The sequence below is a fragment of the Crinia signifera genome, chromosome 9 (assembly GCF_055691185.1).
Source record: "Crinia signifera chromosome 9, ASM5569118v1, whole genome shotgun sequence".
In the NCBI taxonomy this organism is placed as follows: domain Eukaryota; kingdom Metazoa; phylum Chordata; class Amphibia; order Anura; family Myobatrachidae; genus Crinia; species Crinia signifera.
The window spans coordinates 17193177-17204002 of NC_139225.1; the positions used below are offsets into that span (position 1 = coordinate 17193177).

At 50.0% G+C, this 10826-nt stretch overlaps 1 protein-coding gene across 1 annotated transcript; it reads left to right on the forward strand.

Annotated features, from left to right (window-relative positions):
• Window positions 1-533: 533 nt before the first annotated feature.
• LOC146037214 (LHFPL tetraspan subfamily member 3 protein-like) lies at window positions 534-8372 on the forward strand. Its single transcript, XM_083161208.1, has 4 exons — window positions 534-669; window positions 3338-3726; window positions 5512-5748; window positions 8186-8372. Exons 2-4 carry the CDS (start codon window positions 3348-3350, stop codon window positions 8206-8208), a joined length of 639 nt encoding a protein of 212 aa, XP_083017334.1. The 5' UTR covers window positions 534-669; window positions 3338-3347; the 3' UTR covers window positions 8209-8372.
• The last annotated feature ends 2454 nt before the right edge of the window (window positions 8373-10826 follow it).

Sequence of the window (10826 nt, forward strand, 5' to 3'; positions counted from 1 at the left end):
CCATCGCAGGCAATATGGTCACTCATCGACCATATTGCCCGCGATATTAGCAAAAATCGCCCCCGTGTGTACACACCATTAGGCATGGTGTGAGTGAGGGGCTGCCTTAGGGACGGCGCGAGTGAGGGGCTGCTATAGGAAGGGTGTGAGTGAGGGGCTGCCATAGGGACGGTCCGAGTGAGGGGCTGCCATAGGAACGGTGTGAGTAAGGGGCTGCCTTTGAAATAGTGTGAGTGAGGGGCTGCCATAGGAAGGGTCCGAGTGAGGGGCTGCCATAGGAATAGTGCGAGTGAGGGGCTGCCATTGGAAGGATGTGAGTGAGGGGCTGCCATAGGGATGATGTTAGTGAGGGGCTGCCATAGGAACAGTGCGAGTGAGGGGCTGCCATAGGGACGGTGCGAGTGAGGGGCTTCCATAGGAACGGTGTGAGCGAGGGGCTGCCATAGGGATGATGTCATTGAGGGGCTGCCATAGGGACACTGTGAGTGAGGGGCTGCTATAGGAACGGTGTACGCGAGGGGTTGGAGTGGTCACACAGGAGCACACAGTAGGGAGGGGGCTCTGAGCTGCAGAGTGGGGGAGGAGCAGAGTCCGCTCACTGATGCTGCTGCCATGGATAACACAGAATATACTGCATGAGCCATGCTCTGACTACAGGGGAAGATCAGGGTGAGCATCGCTGCCATCATACATAACAGGGCGCAGAGCAATCGGGGTGGGCTGTGCATGAGCTCTGCAATTGCTCTGCGTGCTTACTGCATGTCTGCATGCTACACCTGTACACTGGAGGAGGCAGGTGCTGGGATCTCATATCTGTCTGTGTATGTATATATATATATATATATATATATATATACATATATATATATATATATATATATATATATAGGTACGGGGGATGGCGACACTCGTATAAAAAGACACCAGGCATGGAATTTTAGCCATCGTTTCAGAGCCTTTATTAAGGTGCTAGAAGAATCTTGAAGAAACACTGTCACCTGGAGGGCACCGTCTCATTTAATTTCTATAGCATTCAGCTCTCTCTTGGAGTGCTGCACTACAAGATATATATATCTTGTAGTTCTAATGGGCAAACTGCAATATCCGCCTACATTATAATGTATATTGTATAAGAGGATACTCGTTGTTATCAATTCACTGAAATTGTACTACTATAACCTTCATTGTATACTGCTATGCCCTGTGGGCAGTTTTATTAAAGACATTTTTTACTGTGACTGAATTTCAATCTGTGTAATAGTATAAGGTTTAGCGCACCCTGAACCCCCCATCTTTCTCTCTCTCTCTCTCTCTCTCTCTCTCTCTCTCTCTCTCTCCTCTCTCCTCTCTCCCCTCTCCCAGCCACGGAACCTTTGTCATTCATATGTGACTTAACTTAAAGAGCCAGTACGGTGAGAGGGCTGGGGGCATTACAGCATACAGTAGTTGCCTACCCTCCTGCATTCTGCAGTAGACTCCCTGACATAGCAGCAATCTCCCTCTCTCCCTCATTAGTCTAGCAATCTCCCTCATGTCACCTAGCCCACATTACACTGTTACATCATAGTTACCTCCCCTCCTGCATTCTGCAGGAGACTCCCTGACATAGCAGCAATCTCCCTCTCTCCCTCATTAGTCTAGCACCCTCCCTCATGTCACCTAGCCCACATTACACTGTTACATCATAGTTACCTCCCCTCCTGCAGGAGACTCCCTGACATAGCAGCAATCTCCCTCTCTCCCTCATTAGTCTAGCAATCTCCCTCATGTCACCTAGCCCACATTACACTGTTACATCATAGTTACCTCCCCTCCTGCATTCTGCAGGAGACTCCGTGATATAGCAGCAATCTCCCTCTCTCCCTCATTAGTCTAGCAATCTCCCTCATGTCACCTAGCCCACATTACACTGTTACATCATAGTTACCTCCCCTCCTGCATTCTGCAGGAGACTCCCTGACATAGCAGCAATCTCCCTCTCTCCCTCATTAGTCTAGCACCCTCCCTCATGTCACCTAGCCCACATTACACTGTTACATCATAGTTACCTCCCCTCCTGCATTCTGCAGGAGACTCCCTGACATAGCAGCAATCTCCCTCTCTCCCTCATTAGTCTAGCAATCTCCCTCATGTCACCTAGCCCACATTACATTGTTACATTATAGTTACCTCCCCTCCTGCATTCTGCAGGAGACTCCCTGAAATAACAGCAATCTCCCTCTCTCCCTCATTAGTCTAGCAATCTCCCTCATGTCACCTAGCCCACATTTCTTCATATTTCTATTTTACCACCCAGCCTCCTGCTCTCATGCACCCTAACTCCCACCCAGTAGGAGGAGACACTGACTCAGGGGCACCATCCTGTACTCCTATGCTGCCTCGCTGGACCCTCACTCACTGGCAGAAGCTGCACAGTGTCCCCCACCCTCCTCTTTAGTCCCCCTTATGCCCACACACCCCTATCACTACCCAGCCTCCTGTTTTCCTGTGTCGTGACCTCCGCCAGTGGGGAGCCGCGGACTCAGAAACACCCTACTATACTATTGCACACACACACACCTAAACAACATGCACACACAGCCCCACCCCCCCACACCCACAAATGTCACTGTACCATCCACACTATCAATGTACATCTTACTCTGTAACTGCTTTTTAATTAAACAAAACAATACACACCCCCTTCCACATCATATGCTCTCTATATAACACATTTCACCTATAACTCAAGTTGCAATACAGGCCATCTTACATACAATTCTAACCCTATGTCTCACAATACAAACGGTCACAAATTAAGGAGGCGCAGCCCCTTGCGCCCGTGTGAAGAGCGCCCGTAGGGCGCAATGAATCACCTAGTGCCCAATATTTGCCATAATAAGGAAATTGATTATTGTTGGGGCATACAATTTTAATACTTAGAATTAATTGCCAACTGTGGGCTGTCATGGTGATGGGCCTGGGGCTGTAGTCGACACAAGAAAGGTCAACATGCGTTTTTCATGTTTCACGATGACACCTGATCACCCCAATTAGGGTACCGCACCCCCTCGCATGGCACGCTGCGCTCACCATGCGTACTGTTCCCAACTGGTGTCTGCATGGGTGGCGAAGCATGAAAAAGTCCAAAAAAGGGGGACATTTTTTTGAAAAAGAATGTTGACCTTTTAATATGTCCACCATTGTCATCGTAGTCCGTTTTTTTGTGATGACCTTTGACAATGTCAATCATATGCATGTTGGCTGATTGACCTTGACATTGCCAGCCATCCCGTTACACTATAGGCTGTGCTTAGTGACTGCTAACGTTGTCATGTTCTCGTGTCCCCCCCCCCAGGTGACCATTAATGGATCCTCCTGGACACTTCCCCCTGTACGACACAGACTTTGTGCAGAATGGCCGGGCCGTCACCGTACTGTGGGCTTCCTGCACCATGCTCCTCGGCATCCTGGATATTGTGGTTCTTCTGCAGCCGTCCTGGGTCTTAGGCGGGGAAGGCAGCGGACAGTTCGGACTGTACCAGGTGTGCGAGGAATCAGACTGGGGTACAGAATGCAGGGGTCCGCAGGGCGCCCTGGAGGCTCTCCCCCCATTCCAGACAGCGGCTGGGTTTATGGTGGTGGCCTTGATCCTGGTCTTGTTCAGCCTAGCCTGCCTTGGACTGCTGTGGTTCTGTCCATCGGGGATGATCTGCAAACTGAGCGCCTGGCTTCAACTCAGTGCTGGTAATGGCTCAGGCCTGGGGTAAATGTGTCATTAGGGGGCAATGCAGACTGTGGGGTAGATGCGTGAGGTCACCGGCTTGTGGGAAAGGATGATATAATTGGGCGGGTGAGCTACATTTATTGGGGTACCCCGGCTTTCAGGGAGGGTATAGAAAGCCGCAGGGGTTCCATTAGTAACCTAAACCTTTGAGGTTTCGGAGTGCTCCTAGAGTCGGTGGGATTTTGAATTGATGTCTTCACGCCAGGTGTTCCCACAAACCTGCAGATGTTGGGGTACTCACTGATCGGGGATTCGGTTTGAAATACAGACGGTCAAAATACAGATGGTGAAAACACTGACAGCTATTGACCAACGGTCAAAATACCGACAAGGTCAAAATACCGACATTTAAAATCCCGACAAGGGGCCTTATTTTGGTTCACTCTTTCGGACAAAATCCTTCTTAGATGGACAAAACCATGTGCACTGCAGGTGGGGCAGATGTAAAATGTGCAGAGAGAATTAGATTTGGGTGGGGTTTTATTTCAAAGTGAGATCTATATTGAAGTGTAAAAATAAAGCAGCCAGTATTTACCCTGCACAGAAACAAAATTACTCACCCAAATCTAATTCTCTCTGCACATGTTACATCTGCCCCACCTGCAGTGCACATGGTTTTGTCCATCTAAGAAGTATTTTGTCAGAAAGAGTGAACCAAAATAAGGCCCAAGGTCAAAATCCCGACAAGGTCAAAATTCCGACATTTAAAATCCCGACAAGGTCAAAATTCCGACATTTATAATCCCGACAAGGTCAAAATTCCGACATTTAAAATCCCGACAAGGTCAAAATACCGACATATAGAATGTAGACAGGTGAAAAAGCCAACATGACTATCGGTCAACAGGTCGCGAGGTCGACATGGGTTCACGGGATTTTGAATGCACCACCTGATCGGTTTCGTCCCAAAAAACTGTAGGCATGCCCACACGACGGGCCCGTCAAAATGCATGCGTGTCACATCAGCGCCCATCCCAATCATTTGATGGGGATGATTTTTCCTCCTTGCGGCCACATATGAGCGGATGTGTAACCCTAATGATCCACTCGCATGGAAGTGCGGGGATTCGATTGTCAGGTGGTGTACGTTCGGCGGTGGTGCGAGCAGCGTTTACCTGCTCGCTACGCAGAAAATATACGCTGCCAAGCGAGTAGGCCTGAATCAGGCCCCTGCTGTCAGGTGTGCCAATAAGGGAGTGCTGCCCAACGCAACCCCCCCCCCCCCCGACTGCCTCCGCTGCGCTGAACACAGCAGGTCCCGGACCGCAGGCTTATTGAACCCAGGACCCCGGCGGCCAATTAAAATGCTGCACCGGCTTTTGAGCCAATCAGAGCTCGGGTGATGGCAGCCAATCAGAGCGGCTGTCGGTATGCAAACCCGAATGGCTCACCAGCCGGTGCTGCATTTTAATTGGCCACCTGAGTTGAAGAAGCCTGCGCTCAGAGGAAGAGGCGATGGGGGTTACAGTAAGTCAAGTGAGGAGTGTGTGTGTGTGTGTGTGTGTGTGTGGTGGGAGCAGGAAGTTAAGGTTTTGCCTAGGGTACTGACAAACCTTGCACCAGCCCTGCCAAGGACCGATCTTTGGGCTTCCCCATTGAACCAGGCTTTGCAGACATTTAGGGGCACGTACACAAATGAAAACACTGTTTAATTCCATTTATTTTGCTGGTTTGTACATTAATCTATCGGGGAACGGTTTTCTTTTACTCTGAGTCTGTTTTTCTGTGTTGTTTTCCGGCCTCAGCCTCCTGCCAGGCCCTGGCCTGTGTCCTCTTCCCTGACGGTTGGGATTCTCCTGCCATCCGCCACCTGTGCAGCCACCGCTCGGACAGGTATGAGCTGGGAACCTGCTCTGTACACTGGGGCTTTGTACTGGCCATACTGGGAACGGCGGACTGTCTGGTTCTGTGCGTCCTGGGCTTCACCCTTGGGAAACGCGAGGAGACATTGAATCCCAGTGACACGAAAGACGTCAAAAAAGGTAAACGACTTATCTTCCTTCTGATTGGCCAGAGCAATTCGTTGCCCCTTTATCTCATGTTTTAGAACATCCCTTAACCCTTCATGACCCATTGCATGTGATGACTTGTACATGGAAAAGGGTTGCCACAAACAGAATGATGACACGTGAAAAGGTTGTCATTATTTTCACCTATTTTTGGTGTCAGTTTGCGGATATGAGCAGGTGGACCCCCAGTTAGTGTCCCGCGTTCCTCCGCTGCGCTCAGCACACTTTACCATTCCCAGGCAGAGCCCACGTGGGTGACAAAGTAGGAAAGAGTGAATAGCATGGAAACAAAATCATGAAAAACTCTTGTTGACCTTTCCATGGGTTGACCATGACCATGCCGATCTTTTGCTTGTGTCGATCTATTGTCCATGCCGACCTAATATATGTTGACAAATAGTCTGGATTCCACTTGTGCCTGAGTCGGCAAAGTTGCACTCAGTGTAATACTGCAGGGCCCACATGGTAATACGGTAAGTGGATGCTTTCCACTCACCAGCGACCCTCACCCTCTGCCAGATGCCTAAACCTACACCTCCCCCTCTAACTCTAACCATTGTTACCAGTCCCCATCCATGTCCTAACCCTTTTCCTAACCCCAACCATCACCTTCCATGGCCTAACCCTCACCTTCCGCCAACTGCCTATCCCCAAACATCCCCATCCATGGCCTAACCCTTTCCATAGTGCGTAACCCTAACCCATTGGTGCCTAACCCCAACCATCCCCTTCCATGGCCTAACCCTCACCCTCCGCCAACTGTCTATCCCCAACCATCCCCATCCATGGCCTAATCCTTTCCCTAGTGCGAAACCCTAACCCATTGGTGCATAATCCTAATTATCCCCTCACATGGCCTAACCCTCACCCTCCGCCAACTGCCTGATGACAAATCTCCACATAGTGCCTAACCCCAACCATCCCCTTCCATGGCCTAACCCTGTCCCTCTGCCAACAACAGCCTACCATGTAGTGCCTACCCCTAACTCCCTAGTGCCTAACCCCAACCATCCCCTTCCATGGCCTAACCCTTCCACTAGTGTGTAACCCTAACCCATTGGTGCCTACCCCAACCATCCCCTTCCATGGCCTTACCCTTCCACTAGTGTGTAACCCTAACCTATTGGTGCCTACCCCAACCATCCCCTTCCATGGCCTAACCCACACCCTTTGCCAACTGCCTAACCCCAACCATCCCCTTCCATGGCCTAACCCTTAGACTAGTGCGTAACCCTAACCAATTGGTACCTAACCCCAGTCATCCCCATCCATGGCCTAACCCTCACCCTCCATCAACTGCCTGACCACAACCCTCCCCGTATGGCCTACACCTAACCCTTCCCCTAGTGCCTAACCCATCGGTGTCTAACCCAATGATCCCTTCTATGGCCTAACCCTCTGCAAACTTCCTAAACCTCACCCTCTGCCAACTGCCTAACCCAGGGGTTCCCAATCTTTTTTGATTCACGGCACCCTAGAGAATCATAATTTTTTTCATGGCACCCCTAGGTCCAAAATTTTTTTATTAGATTGGGTTTATATGCGATTCTTAGCAGCAGTTATGTGGTAAAGGGCAGGATTTGCTTCTGTTTGTACAGATTCTATGATTGGCAGCCACCAGCACTGGTTTTGCTCATAAATAATTAACCATTAATAATTTGAGTTGGTCCTGGACCAACAAGCTGCGGCACCCCTGCATGTGTTCCGAGGCACCCCAGGGAGCCACGGCACACAGTTTGGGAACCACTGGCCTAACCCCAACCCTCCCCATATGGCCTACACCTAACCCTTCCCCTAGTGTCTAACCCAATGATTCCTTCTATGGCCTAACCCTCTGCAAACTTCCTAAACCTCACCTAGCCCCTAACCTTATCAAAGCATGAAGAATATAAACAGGTCAACAGTTTTTACATCGACCTTTTAAACTTAAGTTCATGTCAACCATTTAGCTGTCAACTTATTTGACCCTGTTGACCATTTAACTGACTACCATTTAGAATTTTGACCACCTGGTGTCTCCAATTGACCATAAAACTCGTTCCTGTCTACAGAAGACCATCAGCGGGTGCTGGTGCACTACTAATCACTGCATGTTCTGCAACGCCACACAGTCAGGGGTGGATAATACAATGGTAATATTGCTAACGCCACCCGCTGCACAGAGACCCCTTTGTGTCCTTGTTATCAGTCTCCGTCCTGCTGCCATCCCGAGTTCGCTGCCCTTGCACATTTCAAGGCCGCAGCAAGAACATGAGGTTCTGTATCCATAGCTGAGCCAGCACATTGGGGGCGCCGGTAGCGCGGGATATTACGTAAACCCGGCGGCTGTAATGTAGCTATATATATATATGTGGTGAGCTGGATTATTTTGCTTTTTGCTGGTTTATATTTCCTGACTAATGTTTTCCAGGTTTCTCTTCGGTCATCCCCTGACAGCTGCTGACAACAAGCCATGTTTTCTAGTCAGACTTTTCTGGTTGGACTTTTTTTCAATGCGGTCCCTATTCCCTGTGTCCTCGTCCCCCCGCACCCTTATCTTGAAGACCTTGAAACTTAAAATGTGTATTTAACAGTATTAAATATTGTGTGCCAAAACATCACTGGTCTTGTGTGTAAATCCAGAGAGATGTTCTCGGGTCTCCAAAAGGGCGCAAGTTTTTTTATATCGTGTGTAAAGGGGGAAATGCACCTGAAAGAGCTTGGAAAGTCCAGGCAGACAAGACTAATGGTCCAATGCAGACCTGCTTGCGGGGCTGCATGTGGCCAGATCTTGGGGGTTGTTCTGGTTCACTCGCAAAGGCAAATTGGTTCTTGTTTCCTAGCACAGCGCTACCAATGTAGATTATATGACATCGGGTGTGTAAAATCGGTCGCATTGCATCGCATGCGACCAGATCGCATGCGATACGATGCGACCGATTTTTAATTGTACAGCCACCCTGATGGCTGATTCGTATGTGAAATGCCCCCCCAGATGCCATTTTTCATTGTATACCCACCATGATGGGTAATTAATATGTCAAATGCCCCCCCATTGTTAACGCCACGCCACCATCAACGGCAACCCGAAGCGTGGCGAGCGCAGTGGTACGCATCCTCCGACCTTTTCATACCCCCACTGTCCACATCGGCGTGGAGTTGATTTTATATAGTGTGGCAAGCGCAGCGTGCCACCGAGCCCGAAGCGTGGCGAGCCCCGCGAGGGGACGCGCATAACTTCACATGTATTCCACGTCCCCTCGCTGCGCTCGCCACACTATATAAATTCAACTCAACGCCGATGTGGATAGTGGGGGTATGAAAAGGTCCGAGGACGCGTACCGCTGCGCTCGCCACGCTTCGGGTTGGCATTGATCGTGGCGTGACGCTAACAATGGGGGGCATTTGACATACTAATTAACCATCATGGTGGGTATACAATTAAAAATTGGATCTGGGGGGGCATTTTACATTGTAATTTGCCATCAGAGTGGCTATACAATGTAAAATCGGGTCGGTCGCGTCGCAACCGATTTAAACATTGTAGGGGAACGTCTTTAAACCCCGAAAATCGGGTCAGTCGGGTCTGATCGGGTCCCATCGCATACCTTAAGTTATGGTATGCGATGGGACCCGACAGGCACCGTGTTAGGAAACAAGTACCGGCAAAGTCCCTCTCAGATGGACAGAACCATTTGCACTGCAGGTGGGGCAAATGTAACATGGGGCCAATATAAGGAATTGTCAAACATCCTTGGTGTTTAAACAGTCGGGATCCCGACATCGGGTAAATGACAGTCGGGATCCCGACGTTGGATAAATGACTGTCGGGATCCAGACTGTCGGGACCCCGTCCGGCACCCGGCCCAAATTCAGGCTTTAGGTTAACTTGGTCAAACCTCAGAGACCCTGGACGGAGAACCACAAGTTAGGCCCTATGACCTGCAATGCCTAATTTTGAGAAATGCTTATGTATGACCAGAAGGCGGATCCAGAAATAAATGATAGGGACACAGATGCCCCCCTTCCTCCCCCGAATCAGCCACTGTATGCCCATCAGATCTTAAATTACATTTCAAACAAAAAAGAAAGGACTCGGCCGACCCCCGATATAGACTAGATTTACTACAGCCTCAAAAAATGAAAAGTGGAAGTGTTATCCATTCTGTAGCAACCAACCAGATTCTATCATTCTCTAGGATTCAACAGAGAAATTATTGCTAGAATGGGGCAATGCCTCCATTTTTAGAAAGCGTGGCTTCACGTCTACACTGAACAAGTCCCTTCCGCTAATGACTATGGGGCAGATTTACAAAAGGTCCAGTGGCGTAACTATAATTTTTCCGCCCCCCCCCCCACCAAAAATTTTGCAGGCCCCCCCCCCCCCCCCCCGAAAAGTTAGCAACCCTCCCCTCGTCCGCCCATGCCCCCTCGTGTCGCCTTACCCCTCCGCTCAGCAGGGACCTGCAGATCTACTCTGCGGTGCGGTCCCGGCTCCCCTCCTGCTTCTGCTATGAAAATGATCCATCACAAAATGTTCGACCCCATACAGCATACAGTTTCACAGAACTGTCTGCTGTATGGGGGGGTGGATATTTTATGATGGTCAATTTTCAAAGCAGCAGTAGCCAAGAGGGGAGCCGGGACCGCACCGCAAAGATCTGCGGGTCCCTGCTAAGCGGAGGGATAAGACGGCACAAGGGGGGCATGGGCGGACGAAGGGGAAGGGGGGGGGGGTCCAAAGCGTCTCCCGTCTGTGCAGTCATGTGTGTAGCAGCAGCATTACAATAGCCCTGCAGACCCCCGGCGCCCGCACTTACACAGCGCCTCCCTGCGACCGCTACTGAAAAGGTCGTGTCAGGGGTTATAGCCTAAAAGCCTGGCCGAGTAACTAAAGCCATGTACAGTCAAGTCAGTGGCGGAACTTGCCGGTGGTGGGCCCAGGTGCAAAAATATAATTTGGGCCCCTTCCTCCACCTCAAGTCCACAATGCGCACCATGGCTGTGGGTGACAGGAAGAGGGAGGTTAAGTAACCAGTCATGTTGGTTTATTAATAAATAACAGGTATACT

Coding starts and splice junctions, on each gene's coding strand:
- LOC146037214 (XM_083161208.1), top strand. CDS start 3,348: ATGGATCCTCCTGGACACTTCCCCCTGTACGACACAGACTTTGTGCAG. Junction 3,727..5,511: donor CTGGCTTCAACTCAGTGCTG/GTAATGGCTCAG, acceptor TTCCGGCCTCAG/CCTCCTGCCAGGCCCTGGCC. Junction 5,749..8,185: donor CACGAAAGACGTCAAAAAAG/GTAAACGACTTA, acceptor AATGTTTTCCAG/GTTTCTCTTCGGTCATCCCC.